This window comes from Myotis lucifugus, unplaced genomic scaffold (assembly GCF_000147115.1).
Source record: "Myotis lucifugus unplaced genomic scaffold, Myoluc2.0 scaffold_34, whole genome shotgun sequence".
Lineage (NCBI taxonomy): Eukaryota > Metazoa > Chordata > Mammalia > Chiroptera > Vespertilionidae > Myotis > Myotis lucifugus.
Window position 1 is genome coordinate 923,855 of NW_005871082.1, and position 16,168 is coordinate 940,022.

General features: G+C 45.8%; 1 protein-coding gene across 4 annotated transcripts in view; it reads left to right on the plus strand.

Moving 5' to 3' along the window:
* The first annotated feature begins 6,372 nt into the window (after window positions 1–6,372).
* ADCK1 (aarF domain containing kinase 1) overlaps window positions 6,373–16,168 on the plus strand; it is a 108,618-nt gene continuing 98,822 nt past the window's right edge. For all 4 annotated transcript variants that reach the window (XM_006086962.3, XM_023752493.1, XM_014454231.1 and 1 more), the window contains exons 1-3: window positions 6,373–6,475; window positions 11,621–11,764; window positions 14,488–14,571. In XM_006086962.3, coding sequence (XP_006087024.1) covers window positions 11,630–11,764; window positions 14,488–14,571 — 219 coding nt within the window. In that variant the 5' untranslated portion in view covers window positions 6,373–6,475; window positions 11,621–11,629. The remainder of the gene's footprint in view (window positions 6,476–11,620; window positions 11,765–14,487; window positions 14,572–16,168) is intronic.

Consider the following 16,168-nt stretch of genomic DNA (forward strand, 5'->3'; position numbering starts at 1 on the left):
AAAGTCTAGGCATAAAGGTATGGGGAGCTTGATAGTGTTTGTGGTGATAGGAATGGGGAGGAAGGGAAAGATGGGAAGGGTATATAGACAGAAGTGTAATAGGCTGAGTTAATTAGCAATGAGGGACTGAGAAGAATGAAAAGGATGACCCAAAATTGGAACCTGGGGCCCTGGGAGAATAGTGCCTGGGCAGACACAGAGATTCAGGGCCAGGAAGCTAGGTTGGTTCTTCTGGGAAGACCAAGAGAGCAATTCTCTAGCACTAATGTTTGTGGGAATCGCCTCTCCTTTGCTTTTGTCTAGAATATCCATTGTTAAAGATAAGGATTTGCTCCTCAGATTTTAGCAAAAGAGGTATGATAGGTGGATGACAAAACCCATGTGCCTCCACTTGCTAAGGAAATGTTTCCCCTCCCCTACACCTGTCCTATAAGCAGAGTAGGACCCCGGTGTCTGTCAGTAGCTCTCAGGGGAAACCATAAGACCCTTTCCTCTTTCAGGATCAAATTAGTTGCTAACATGAGTCACACTTCCAATTGCTTTTCTTTTCTGATGAGAGAGTGCTCAGTGCCTCCTCTGCCCTCCTTTCCTGGCAATAGAAGGGTGGTGTGAGATTTAATTTCTCAAGAAAACTAAAAAAGACACAAAGATCCCCTCTCTCCATCTCACATGAGCCAAGACCTTTGGATGTAGAGGGTCAGTGCAGACAAAGGCACTCTGATCACATGCGATGGTTTCTCACTCTAATTATAGAAAGTGTTTAGCTATTGTTCCCTAATTGCTTGCTGCAGTTGGGTTTGAGCATTGTTTTTTTGACAAAAAAACAAAGAACTAACACTCCCCCCCCCCCCCCCACACACACACACAAAAAAAAACTCCAGTGAGTTGTTCTTTTTTCTTTTTCTCTGCTTTGGTCCATTGCCATTCCAGCCCCCGGCTATCTCATTGGAGAACTGAAGGAGGTGGTATGGTATTTCTGGAGAAAATTTAACTTACCTAATTGTTTTCATGGCTTCCCCTGTCCTCCTCCTAGTTGTCTAATAGAGAGGGAGGGGATGAACATTTACAGAGCATCTATTTAGTACGTGCCAGGCTAGTATGTACTAGCCCTCACTTAGGTTGTCTTATTCAATCCTTGCAGCAAGCCTGAGAGGCACATACTATTATCTTCATTTTACAGATGAGGAATCTAAGCACAAGAAGGTCTCACAGCCAGTAAGTAGCTGATCTAGGATTTAAACCCAGTGAATTGGAGCCAGGATCGAAACCCAGGTCTCTCTGACTCCATGTGGTCTCTCTCAAGAGAGCCTGATAGCTTTTATAGACTTTGATTAATAGAACATTGGTGTTGATGCTCCCACCACTATGGGAGATTTGGGGAATCCTGCTCCCTCACCCAGAAAGTACCTATTTCTAGGTTCTCTGCTGGAGGTCTGGGATTTCCGTGTTGTTTCATGACAGGTGGAGAGATTTTCAATATCATGATAGCAATTACAAGAAGGAATGCCACCTCACCATTAGGGGCTATGGCAGTCAGGGTCCTACAGGAAATAGATAGGGTTTCAATGCAGTGTTGAGTGAATCGAGTGTGTGGAAGAGGTTTGGGCATTTAAGGGAACAACAAGGGGGTGGGGAAGCAGGTGGGCACTAACAGGAAGCCATCACCACCCCTAGGTCTAAAGGGGCACCATGTGTGTTCCTGAGCCCAGCAAGAACTGGGGCTAGGGCAGAGGTACCCTGACAGGAGCTGTGGCAGGAGAGGAACACAGCTACTGTTGCAATGCAGATAGGAAGGGCAGATTACACAGGAGTGTGTGTGTGTGTGTGTGTGTGTGAACAAACATTTAGACTTTTCTCTCCTCCGCCTTCCCTGCCTCCTGGTCATAGACAGAGGGTAGACGAGCCTCGGGGAAGCAAGCAGTGCCAGTCAGCATTCTGGGGTGTAGGGCAGAGCACTCGGGGAGGATAGAGAGGATACTCAGCAGAGGGGATTACTCCATGTCAGTCCATCGGAGGTAGACTGCTTACAGACTCAAAGAATCGTGGAATATGAGAGTTGGAAGGGCCCTTTGAGTTCTGTCCACAAAGGCCCTTTACTTTGCAAAAGAGGATCGTGAGGTCCAGGGAGGGAAAATGACTGATAGGTCAAGGGTCCAAGGCTGGCTCATCAGTAGCATAGACAGGATAGGAACCCAGCTTGCCTAACTCCCAGTCCATTCCACCTCTTAATTTGAGAGGTGGGGCCAATAAATGGTTGATAATAAAAGATTACTGCTGAGCCAGCTTGCCTATTTCCTGTTGAAATTGCTCAAAGACCTAAGGGCACAGTTTACTTTGGTCCCAGATACTTGCCTCAAATGATTCCCTCTCTAAATACATTTATGATCAGAGTGGGCTGCCCAGTCCAGAATCTAGGCTGCCCAATCCAGAATGCCCAGGTCAGATCATGGGGTAGAGGCCCCGCTCTGCCCTTTTGGAGTGATCTTGGACAAGTTACTTAACTCTCTGTGCCTCAGTTTGCTCAATTATAAAATGGGGATAATAAAGGTATCTATGTCATACCTCATGAGGATTATATGAGAAAATATATTTAAGCATTTAAATAATAAGTACTTGATAAATGACAGCATATATATGTATTTATTTGCATATAAATATATGTAGACTAGATATATTGATTTAGAATTCTGGTTATGAATTCATATGCTTTTTATTCCTTATTGAGATATATCAGCTGCTATTTCACAAGGATTTTTTTCCCCTCTCCCTTATGGCAGTTAAGAAAACTTAAGGGTATGTCAATAATAGCTCAATAAAGCTGAAAATGGCCCTTTGGGATAGCAGAACCCTGACGTTCAGGCCTGAAGTCTGGGGTTGTTTGCCTTTATCCTGCTGGGACATTCTCTGACCTGAGCAGGCACTAACACAAGCTTCCTGGTCTCCAGTTCATACTTCCTTCTGCTGCTGCTTCTATGGATGCAACCTCTGCAGGGTTTTTCTCACCTTTGAGACCCTCCTGGAACCAAATTCGGCTTTTCTGCTTCCCTTACCGCAGGCCTCAGGCTTCTCTCCCACATAGAATACAGTTCCTTTATTATTTCCTCTGCAGGAGCTTTTCCTCCTTTCCTTAAGGAAGAACCTTGCACTGTGGTTTCTGCTTTTCCTCTGGTTGGCTACTATGTGATGCTTTCTCCCAGATGGGCCACTTTTGGTACAAAATATACAGCATCCTGCATGAAAACCTCAGTTTACCAACCCCAGGCCTTGCTGCCCCAGGAACACAACTGGGACTCTGGCAGGTTCTGAAGTAAGTTAGTTGCTTCCCTTTATGGATTTGGTTGCTCAGTACATTTTTAAAAAATATATCTTTATTGATTTCAGAGAGGAAGGGAGAGGGAAAGAGAGATAGAAACATCAATGATGAGAGATAATCATTGATTGGCTGCCTCCTGCATGTGCCCTATTTGGGATCAAGCCCGCAACCCAGGCACGTGCCCTTGACCGGGATCCTTCAGTCTGCAGGCTAATGCTCTATCCACTGAGCCAAACCAGCTAGGGCCTTAGTACATTTTCTATTTAGCTTCTCTGGTCATATCGCATCTCAATTTAAAACATGTTTCTCAAACATGCCAAGCTCTTTCCTACCTCTGGGCCTTTGCACTTGCTGTTTCATTTGCTTGGAACATGCTTCCTCATCTTCTGCATGGCTGACTTCCTCATTTATCAGGTTAAGAAGCCTCAAAGAGGCCTTGCCTGACTACTCTTATTTTTTAAAAAATATATTTTTATTGATTTTAGAGAGGAAGGGAGGGAGAGAGAGATAGAAACATCAATGATGAAAGAGACTCATTGATTGGCTGCCTCATGCATGCCCCCTATTGGGGATTGAGCCACAACCTGGGCATGGCCCTTGACTGGAATTGAACCTGGGACCCTTCAGTCCACAGACTGATGCTCTAGCCACTGAGCCAAATTGGCCAGGGCTGCCTGACTACTCTTTTTTTTTTTTTTTAAAAAAATATATATTTTTACTAGAGGCCCAGTGCACAAAATTTGTGCATGGGTAGGGTCCCTAGTGGCTGTCAGTTGCAGGCTGGGGCCTCCCTTTCTTGGCTGCCAGCTGTCAGCTGGGGCCTTCCTTTGTTCCGCACTACCTCCTGGTGGTTAGCGCACGTCATAGAGAGCTATCGAACTCTCAGTTGGTTGAACTCCCGAAGGGACACTTTGCATATTAGGCTTTTATATATATAGGTTTATTGCAGAGAGGAAGAGAGAGAGAGAGAGAGAGAGAGAAAGAAAGAGAGAAAGAGAGAGAGAGAGAGAGAGAGAAACATCAATGATGAGAGAGAATCATTGATCGGCTGCCTCCTGCACACCCCACAGTGGGGATTGAGCCAACAGGCATGTGCCCTGACTGGGAATTGAACCGTGACCTTCTGGTTCATAGGTAGATGCTCAACCACTGAGCCAAGCCAGCCAGGCTGCCTGACTACACTCCCCAGCTTCTTTTCTTCACAGGGTTTATTACATCATACAACTATCCTATTATTTCTTTGCTTCTCTATTGTCTCTCTCCTCCTACCCCACCCCAACCAAATGACACTGCCAGGGCCAGGACTTTTCTATATATCCTGAATTTAATGCAGTCCAAATTTATTAAAGTTTTTTATACTGTTTGGTCTTATGTTATCTAATAAAGATACCCTGAGATTATAGGATGTTTTCCTTAACGCCCCCCCCCCCCAATTCTGATCTTGCTTTTTCCCTTTAAAATCTTTAATCTATCTGGAATTAGGTTTTGTGTGTGGATGAGTTAGGAACCTCACAGATACTTAGTTGTTCTAGTTCAGAAACTGAATAGGTTATCATCCTCCATTGCTCTATAATGCTAGCTATTTCATATCAAGATTCCATACATGGGTGGACCTGTTTCTGGACTCTTCTAGGCTGTTTCATTCCCCCCCTCTGTCTATTCCTATTCTAATACCACCTGTGTTATTTTTATAGTTTTATAATAAACTAGAGGTCCAATGCACAAAATTCACTCAAGAGTAGGCCTTTCTTCCCTAGCTGCCAGCACTGGCTTCCCTCTGGCACCTGGGACCCGGGCTTCCCTTCCAGCTGCCAGCAGGCACTGGGATCTGAGCTTCCCTCACAGCTCCGGCTTCATCTGGAAGGTCGTCTGGAAGGATGTCTGGTCTAATCAGCATATTACGCTTTTATTATTATAGATGGCTATAGATGGAAGGGCAAGTCCTTGAAACATGTTACTTTTCCTCAAAAGTATTTTGCCTATGCTTTGCCCTTTGTTTTTTCATATTAGCTTGTAAAGGTCCAGAAAAAGTCTTGTTGGAAATTTAATTGGAATTGCATTGAATTGATAGGTGAGTCCCACTCCCATCCCTTCCCACAGGAAGTAGCTCAAGAGGTGTTTGTAGAATGCATGAAAGTCTGATGTCTCCAAAATACATCTTATGGCCCTAGCTGGTTTGGCTCAGTGGATAGAGTGTCAGCCTATGGACTGAGGGGTCCCAGCTTCGATTCTGTTAAGGGCATATGCCAGGCTGTGGGCTCAGTGCCCAATAGGAGGCGTGCAGGAGGCAGCCAATCGATTCTCTCTCATCATTGATGTTTTTATTTTTTTATATGCGTCTGTTGCTTTTTTTGTTTTTATATATTTTTTTATTGATTTCAGAGAGGAAGGGAGAGGGAGGGAGAGCTAGAAACATCAATGATGAGAGAGAATCATTGATCGGCAGCCTCCTGCAGGCCCCCACTAAGGATTGAGCCTGCAACCCAGGCATATGCCCTTGACTGGAATAGAACCCGGGACCTTTCAGTCCACAGGCCAAGGCTCTATCCACTGAACCAAACTGGCTAGGGCATCATTGATGTTTCTATCTCTCTCTCCCTCTCCCTTCCTCTTTGAAATCAATAAAAATATATTTACAAAAAACACACAAAAAAACAAAATACATCTTATGAACAAACATTCGATAGCTGTCAGAACGAATACATGGGGGCCAAAGATAATTAAGATTAATGAGCATATCCGTACTACTTAGCAACTGTCAGTACATTTCTTCCTTAACTACTGGTTCTAATTCCTTATTAAAAACACACAGCCCACAACTCCATCCTCCACTGAACACTTTCCTATTTGGAAAGCCTCTTGAAACACAAGTTTTCAGGGAGATTCCATGTCCGCGGCCCAGGCAAAGAAACAAGGCCATCTGACAGGTACAGTGTCGGTGACCCCTTTGCCTCCTCTAGTTCAGCGGTCCAGCGGGACCTCGGTGGTTCTTTGTCCGGGATCCCTGCGGCTTAGGGAACCCAGAACTACAAGTCCCGGCAGGCCCCGCGGCGCCCGGCTCAACCAAACGCAACCAGGGGGTGGAGGAGAGCGACGTTTCCTGACACCTCCGGTTCCCGGCTGCGGCGGGAGGCCGGGCGCCGCGGCTCTGCTTCCTTCTGGGTGAGTAGGGCGGTCCCTCTGAAGCGGCCGCAGAGCCGGGACCGCCAGGGTCTCGCGGCGCGTGGAGCGCGGGGAAGCCAGCGCGGACGCGCCGGGCGCTCTCCCCTGCTCGGGCCACTGCAGCCACCTGGGGAGCCTGGAGGAAACCCCAGCCGTGACCTTGTCACCCCGGGCGCGGGCACGTGGCTCAGGTGGCTGGCAGTGCCCCGCCCCCTCGCGGGGACTCTCCTGCCTGGCTTACTTCAATATTTATCAATATATTGAAGCGTGGCCTGGCTTCTTCGGTGGCGCAGTCTTGCCTGTAGGTAGAGCTGGAGCTGGAGGGCAGTGGGGTGCTCACCCAGACGTCCTCAGCCCCCGGTGATCTGTGAGCTGCAAGGCGCAGGCAGCTGGGACTGCAGCGTGTGCTGAACAAAAGCAGGGGCCACGCAGAAGCCGGCCCTCCCGCCTGGCGGTGCGTGCGGCGGGCCCAGAGCGCACCTCGTTTCCAGCACCTTGCCGGGCCTTGCATTTTCGGGTCGCACAATAAATGAGTGGAGAGCAGCCTTTAGAACACAGCCGGTGCAGCTCTCTCCCCAGTTTAAGTGGCATTTACTTTCGACTGACTAGGAAGTCATTCAATTCAACAAGCATTGATTGATTACCTCCATGATGCCTGGCACTTCGTGGGTGCTCAAGCTATATTTGCCCAGTTGAAAGTGAATTAGAGTTTATCTGTGCCTTCCCACAATTTCTTGAAGCATGTTCCTATTGCAGTGATTTTCAAACGGTAGCTGGAATCAGAGCACCTGGAGGGCTGTTACAACACAGTGCTGGACCCCACCCCCTAAAGTTTCTGATTCAGTAGGTCTGAGTGGGGAGCAAGAATTTGCATCCCTTAGGACATGGGGATGTTGCTGCTCTGGAGACTTATTTTTGAGTTCTACTGTTATATAAGGGAAAAAAAAATCCTATGTACTCTTGCCCTTTACACCTGGTTATAGGCCTGTCTGTTCTTGTTTGCTGGTTTTATTTTGTAGTTATTACATCATATTCTATCTTATTATGTCATTACTGGCTTGGCTATTTTTCAACAGCCTTCATGGATGCCAGATTTGATCTCTGCTGGGAGAGTTTGCATTTCATTTCTTTCTGATATACACTTTTTCTTGTCAGACAAGGGACCTGTAAAATAAGAATAGTGCTTGATTCAGACATCCATTCCTTCCCCCTCCCCTCTGCCCCAACTCACTGAGGGACTCCAGTGACCCACCTCAGGGCCCAGGCAACCACTTGTTTGTCTTTACCCTGTGCTCTCCTGGTTGGAAAGACACACCTGCATTCAAGTTCAGGCTCCATCACTTATTAGCTTCCCTGCCGAGTTTCTTACCTTTTCTAAAACTCAACTTCCTTATCTGTAGAATGAGGCCCTAATAGTGTGCACCTCAGAATACGTTGTGCAAGTTACATGAGATGTTTAAGCACTTGGCATTCTACCTCTTACTTAGCCTGCTGCTGGCTCTTGACACTTGGTTTTCCACTGTTCTCCCCGAGGCCCTCATTCCCAGGAGAATGAAGAACCTCTATTCCTTGCTTGGATGAGATTTATTTTCCCTGTCTACTCTGGGACCTTGGCATCAGTCAGGGATTCCTTTATTTAATCAATATTGATTCAGCCACCTTCTGGGCATCAAACACGAGGAAGGGAAGTGTGGTTACGCTGGGACTGCATCACTCTCTATAGGGCAGAACAGATTATAAACCTGCCCAGGCCAAAACCTGGGCATAGACTCAACATCTTTCCAGACTCAAGACATGATGGAACCATCCGCCTTGTTTGCTTTTTATCCATTGTTGAGTATGTTTACTCCGCACGTTCTGCGTGGAGTAGGGTTCGGTACCTGAAAAGAGGAGCCGCACACAAATGAGAGAAAAATGACACGAGATAATTTTGAAATATTGGGGGACCAGGCGGGCAAGTCCAGAAGGACTTCCACCGATGCTCAGGCCGCTCCAACCTTTTATTTGATCTGGGGTAGCCCTAGGGTAAGGAGGTTTGTCTGGGGTAGCCCTAGGGTAAGGTGGTTTGAATGACACATGGATTAGCTCATTGGTAGACAATTTACAGAAATAGGCAGAATATTTGATCAACAATAATCAACAAGGATCTACACAAGTATCTAAGGAATTCAGTGAACTAAGGTGGGGATGATGCTTCAGCTACCATTATCTAGATTAACTGGGTGGTGTCTAAATTAACTGGGTGGTGCACAGTCCTGACCTTTGCTAGGACTTTCAAAGGTTACTAGCTTTTGGGGGTCTCTGTCTATACTCAGCTAGTGAAGATAGTAAATGGACTTCGGCAATCCATGACAGTAACCAGGAAAAATAAGGCTCATTTGTCTAATAGTCTAGGAAATGGGAAGAGGCTGTGATCATTTTACAGGCTTAATGGAAGTAGGGCCCTATTTGCTTTTCCTCTGTGACCATTCTCACCTGGGCACCAAGCAGGGCGAGATGATTCCAGGCTTATTCCCACAGAATGTAACGTGGGGAGTGATGGTAACTGAAAAGGTCTAGCCACTTATAGGCCCGTGAACAGTAAGTGTGAGGTTACTGAAATATCCAGGGAATGGATATTTCATTTGCCCATCAACTTCCAGACTTCCCTGTTGCCTCTTTTCATCACCCACCGGGGTGTTCCCCGTGGTCCAATGAGATGGGTTCTAATCATAGTTTTGAAAATAACACAGCTCTCCTAAATGTCTCATAGGCTAGAATCGGTTGTTTCTAGTGAGTTGCTTTGGTTGCTCTTGTGACATGTTGATTTCCAGGGCTCCAAGCAGCATCTTCCATATGCCTGGCATTGCTTGGGTGAGGTAGAGGGTCAGAAATCATAGTCCCTGCCCAGAGTGGCTGATTCAGTTAACGTGTGAACAGTGGTAAGAATGTTGGTGAGGAGAGGTCTGGGAGGGTCTGTCAAAGAGGTCACCTGTCATAAAAAGTAGGGCTCAAGCTCTTACTCCACCATTTACTACCTGAGCCACCTGGGCCAAATCACTCGCCCTCTGTGCTCATTGGTTTCCTCACTTATACCTGGGGCTGGTAATAATATTTCTCACCTCACTGGGTTGTGTGGAATATCAAATGAGATAATGAGTGCAAAGGGCTTTGTAAAGGTTAGTTATTGCTAATGTTATTTATCTAATGATTAGGTGTAGGGTTTTGGTGACCTCCACTACCCCTCCCCCTTCAAATGTATGTTGTTATGAGAGGTAACTCAGGTGAAAGTAAAAAGGCAAGTAAACAGAAGAGAGCAGGTGATCCATTAGCAAAGGGTTTAATAATGAGAGGTGTTTTTCATGGACAGACATATTTCACGGCTGACAGGGTCTTTTAAAATACCCCGAGGGAACCAACTCATTTGCATATTAAAGACTCCCTGACACCTTATGGAAAACTACAGCTTCAGTCTATTTAGACACAGTTTGGCTCCTATATCATTTATTTTATGTTTTTCAATTTCCACCTCTTTTATTTCTGTGGACATTTGTATGAAAACCAGGTCTTGGGAGTTATGTCTATTTTGTAGCTGCTTCCCCACCCAGAGGTTGTCTCAAGGCTAAGGGTGGCCTCATCGCCTACAAGGACAGATGTGGAGGATGGTGCACTAGGAGATGGGGTTCAGAGGAGGCGAGGGCTGGGAGCTAGTGCTGGGGGTGTCCAGACGGGGATGGCTATCCAACTGGCAGCCCTGGGTATGTGATTCTCACCTGGGGACGTATGTTGTTACTGGCTCTGCGCAGGCTCATGGGGTATAGTTTATCCATTCATTGATTGATTCATTCAGTAAATACTTTTGGAATACCTACTATGAGCTAAGCCAAGGTTTGGCCAACGATAGCTTGAGAACCAAATCTGGTCACATCCATTACTTTACGTGTCATCTAGGCTGCTTTTTGCCTTGAGCTACAATGCAAGGTTGAATAGTTCTGATATTGTAGCCTGTAAATAAAAAAACATTTACTGTTTGGCCCTTTAGAGAAATAGTTTGTTGACTCCTGTTCCAGGTAGGACAACAGCATGTGCAAAGGCCTTGAGGCCAGAATGTGCCTGGCATGTTTGAGTAACAGCCAGTGCCCTTGGAGTGAGGTGGCAAGGGGGAAGGTGGGAAGGGCTGAGACCCTGGACCGAGTTGGGCAGTTAGGTCAAGTAGGATCTTGTAAGTCATGCCAAGGCCTTCACTCTTCATCCAAGTGAGGTGAGACCCACGGGAGAGTGGTTTGCTGGTGCATCTCTCCTGGTTCACCTCTCCTTTGGGAGCTGCAGCTGTGGTTGAAGACTAGTCTGATTAGAATTCCCAGGAGAAGCAGCCCACTGAGTGCAGTAGCCCCAAAGAGTGACTATGTAGCCATGGTGGACTGAGCAGGTACAAGTAGGGTGGGAGAAGGTATCATGGAGGCAGAAGCCCACTTGGTCCCACTGACTGTGAGTGTGGGTTTGGTTAAACCTATCAGGTCAGCAGGTGGACATTGAAACCCTAACCGTAAAGCGCCCTACAGCACTGTAACAGTTATGGTGTTTGCACTCAAAGAGCTCACAGTCTAGACAAGGGGCAGTCTATTCTAATGAAAATCAGCCAAATGTGGAAGGCTTACCTGGTTGCTTCTGACCCCTTCTGACCTGGGCATAGAAGCCTAATGATGCCTGTGCGTGCATGGTGGTATAATAATAGTTACAAGTAACGACTGTTGACATGCTCTGCCACTTTTCCTATAGAAAAAGGCACGTCTCGTCACATATTCATCATCTTTCCTCTTGCCCTCTTTTTCTTCTCAGCACTTCATACCAGCTGGCATTCTAATATATTATGTCTGTTTGCTTATGATCTGTCATCCCACTTAGCATGTAAGCACCACATGGGCAAGGACTATGTTGAGAGTTGACTTGTGTGCTGGGTACTATGCTGAGTTTATTATATACATGATCTCATTTTATCCCAACAACTTTTGAGTTGGGTATGATACTGTTTTACAAACAGAAAACTGAGGCGCAATGAGATTAAGAAAATGACCCAAGGTCATACAATCTATTAAGAGCCTAGATTTGAATCCTGGTCTGTTTATGAAACTCAGCTGTTCCTCTTTCTCTACTTGCCTTCTGCAGTTTGGGAACATGGCCAGAAGGACTCTCAAGCTCGCTTCCTGGACCAGCATGGCTCTTGCTGCCTCTGGCTTCTACCTCTACAGTAACAAGTACTTGGACCCTAATGACTTTGGTGCTGTCAGGGTGGGCAGAGCAGTTGCTACGGTAGGTGTTTTTTTTCAATTGGGGGCGGAAAGGAACTGTCATATTACATGCAGGTGTTCATATATGTAGCAGATGGACATGCTGGTCACACATTTGTGGAGCTACACATGTACCTACCCTTACACGTGCAAAGCTCCCTCTACACTGTTGCGCAGGCATGGATATATACCTTCTCATTCCGACATCCCTGTATACACAACCTCTGCCGTCCTGAAGTTAAGGAGAGTAGGATTGTACAGGATCTTTGTGTGAAAGCCTACATTTTAAGTTCCATATCTAATTTTAGTGACAGACTCAGAGGACAGCGCTCCTCAGTGAATACCTGAAAAGAAGGGTTTGCCATTTTGATTAAATTGTATCAGAAAACTTGGTGTCTCTCCCTCCCTCCCTCCCTCTCTTCCCCTCTCTCCCCAATAAGCTAGTGTGAATGGTTCTTGATGCAGGGCTCATAGTCAGCATCTAGGCCTCAGAAAACTTTGGGGATTCCTTCCAGTCCCCTAACTGACTGAGAATCTGAGTTGACGATGTGACCATTGATGGTTTTGCCCACTGGTTTAGGAGCATCATTCTGTTGTGTGTCCTCTGTGGAAGGTAGCCTATGTCATTGTCCCATTTGCTTGTGGGTAGATTGCTACATGCTTCATGCTTTCTTTCCTCCTCTGTGTCCTGCAGGATGAGCTCATCCTTTCTCCCCCTGGGATAGCTGTATTCTGATGCACAGTCTGTTTGGGTTGTTGTCCAACCATTTCTTTAATACTTGGTGTTATCAAGTCTTCTCCCTGGCCTAGCTCAGAGGGGAAGCTGCTGTAGTGCCTACCTTCTAGGGAAAGCCAAGTCAGAGAATCACGACAGACAATAAATAGATAAGCAGAGCATGGACTGTGTAACGATTTCTGTGTTTTCAGAGTGCCTTTTTGGGGTCTAGCATTGTCTCATATGCTTTGAGGAGTAGAAGCAAACTGTCCCACTTAGACAAAGCTTTGAAGGAGCTTCTGGCTGAGAAGTGCTCATGTGAATGGGTCAGAAAACAATCTACAGCCATGCACTGGCTCAAGATGAGTGACTCGGACGACCACTGCTGTGGGACCTCAGACACAGGAGTGAGCCCTTGGGCTGGGAGTCAGAATGAGTGCCGTAGGGGAAGCAGGGTTTGATAGAGCCTTAGGGATTTGAACAGTTGGACTAAGGGAGGAAGGTCTTTACCATTGCTTTATAAATCAGCCACTAAGCTGGCCATCACTGCTTTAAAGGATAGGGTTCTGGTCTTGACTATTCTTCTGCACTGCTTAGTGACCAGGTCTTGGTTGTGGTTGCCGTTCAACAAGTATATGTCAAATGGAATAAAGTTTTGGGGTGCAGATGAAGGAACAAACTCCTCTCAATATCAGCTTTGTAAGCCCCTTTGTTGTGGCAGAATGCACGAGAGAATGATCAGCTAGCACTCTGAGGGAGGAAAGTTTAACCTTTATTTCGAAGATCTGCTAAATAAAGGGGAATTCCGGATCCAAAGCTTGAACTGAACTCGTGGGGAGGCTCTGACCTATATATCTCCTGTGGCGGGCGGGCCCCTGAGGGTCCCTGCAGCTCTGCCCAAGTCAGTCTTGGCGGGGCCTTGGGGGCGTGCTCCGCAGCTCTGCCCAAATCAGCTGTGGCTGGGCCCTGGGGTTAGGCTCTGCAGCGCCACCCAAGTCAGTCAGAGTGGGGAAGTAAGACTACAGTTTTAACCAGATACTGAACTATGTTGCAAGCTCTCCCCCACCCCCCCTTATTTTCCTTTTCACCTTAACCTCTAGGGCAGTGATGGTGAACCTATGACACATTTTTTTGGTTGATTTTCCTTTGTTAAATGGCATTTAAATATATAAAATAAATATCAAAAATATAAATCTTTGTATTACTATGGTTGCTAATATCAAAAAATTTCTATATGTGACACGGCACCAGAGTTAAGTTAGGGTTTTTCAAAATGCTGACATGTCGAGCTCAAAAGGTTCGCCATCACTGCTCTAGGGTGTGAGTGTGTCCTCACCTTAACCTCAGTTGCTCAATTCTAAAAAGGGATACTTGGGCGAGGCAATCTCCACAGTTCCTCCATGGCTGAGATATCTGGGAGACTGTAGTCTTCTGATTCACCCGGGGTTAAGGGGGCTTCTCTTGGAGTTTTGGCCAAGGGACCAAGAATCAAAACTTATGCTACTAGAGCAAACATAAATATAAAATTATGTTTATTAGTGATACAGAGAGTGGGATAAGCTTACCCAACAGCCCTCATTCAATTAGTATTTACTGAGCATTTACCTAAATGCCTGACACGGTAAGGACAAGCCCCTGCGCCCATAGAGCTGAAATTCTAGCACAGGGGAGACAGTCCATATACAAGGAAACAAGTGAGCAAGGTAATTTTGGATGGTGGTTTGTTATGACAGACAATTGAGAGTTCCTGGTGGGTGAGGCAACTTTAGATTGGAACTCTGCAGAAGTGGCATTTGTGCAGAGCTCTGATTAGCAGGAAAAAGCCAGCCAGGTTAAGATCTGGGGGCAGAATCGGGGAAAAAGGAGACATATGTAATACTTTAAACAATAAAAAAAAAAATCTGGGGGCAGAGTGTCTGAGGGGTGGGACTACCTGTTCCCCAATGTTAGGGGCCTGCAGCTTTCGTTCTTTGGCAGAGGGGTCATATTTGATGCCTGGGCACTAAGCTTTCCCCTTCCTTGCTTCACAGACAGCTGTCATCAGTTATGACTATCTCACTTCCTTGAGGAGTGTCCCCTATGGCTCGGAGGAGTATGCACAGCTTCGCTCCGAGGTAAGGACTCATGGGACCCGTCTGAGCCAGACCAGGACTGAGTAAGTCCCGAAGTGGCTGCAAAGGCAGCACACTTCCTGTGTGCAGGGGCCAGTGTGGGGATCGAGGATGGGGGCTGGGGAGGAAGGAGGGAAGGACCACCTCCTCATTGGAGGTGCTGTGGCTGCCAGAAGGGGCTGGGCTGCCAGGCTGACATCAAGCTGGATCCTGTAGTGCCAAGACCATGGATCTACAAGGCACTGTCAGGGAGGCTGGGGTGTGTTTCTGGGATGACTCAGGAGGAAGGAAGGCTCTGTCTCTGAGATAACTCAGCTGGCTTCCAAACTGCTTTGTCAGGCAAAACCCAGTTGAAAGAGGTTAATTGTTTTTCTGTCCTCTGAGGGTGACACTGGGGCCTCTTGTAGGCCTCTGAGTGGAGCTGTCGACTCCACACACTCTGTTCTCACTTGGAATAGGGTGGTTGATTTTGATGCTGTGACTAGATATGCCAGAGAGTTGGGGCATCAAGTAAGAGGGCATCTTTGTTGAATGTAAGTTGAGTTTGGGGTCAAATGTAGATACTTTTGGTTCCTCCAGAAAGATATGTCTTTGCTCAGCCCTTTGCCCCTTAGAAAATTCCAAGTCATCCTTCCAGACTCAGCTCAAACACCTCCCCTTATCAATCATCTTTGGTGGATGGAATAATTAATTTTTAAAAATTTATTTAACATTTTCATTATGGAAATTTCCGCCATCCATAGGGGTAGAGAGAATAGTGTTATGAAGTCCTGTGGAACTGTCATTCAGCTTCATCAATGATCAGTATTTTGCTAATCTCGTCTTATTACTTCCCCCTTTATTCCTTTGTTTATTTTTTATGCATTTATTATTATTATTATTTGTTGAAGTATTTAAAAGCAGGTCTCAGGCTTCGTATTATTTCATGTGTAAGTACTTCAGTATGTATTTCTAATAGATAAGGACCTTTAAAGAAACCATGATCATACCTAACAAAAATAATTCCTTAATAACTTCTAATGGTCCACATTTAAATCTTCCTTGTTGTCCCCCAAAAATATTTTTGAAGTTGGCTTGTTCAAATCTGGATCCAAATAAGGTACAAATATTGCATTTGGTTGATGTTTCCTGAATCCTTTCAAATCTATATTTCCCCTGCCTCTTTTCTTTCATTATTTTTTTGAGCTTTTTTGCTTATTGAAGAACCAGATCATTTATCCCCCAGAATTTTCCACATTCAGGATTTGGCTGATTGCATCCTCAAAGTGTCATTTAATAGGAAATAGTTTTGCATGGCACACAATTCAAAATATATAATATTTGAACATACAAAATGATTCTCGGATCCCTGTTCCTCAGGATCCCAATTTTCCTGCCTGAAGGAGGTCATTATTTCCTGTGTATTGTTTTAGAGATAGATTCCTCTTTGAATTTAATCACCCTACCTTTATTCCTGCCACAAATGATAGTTGGTCTTTTTCTCTCTTAAGACTATAGATTCTGTTCAGTCGGGGATTGGGTCTTTTTTTTTATAACTTCTACCTCTAGTGAGGATGCCTGGGACTGAGTTGATTGAATGTCTGTTTCAATGCCAAGCTGC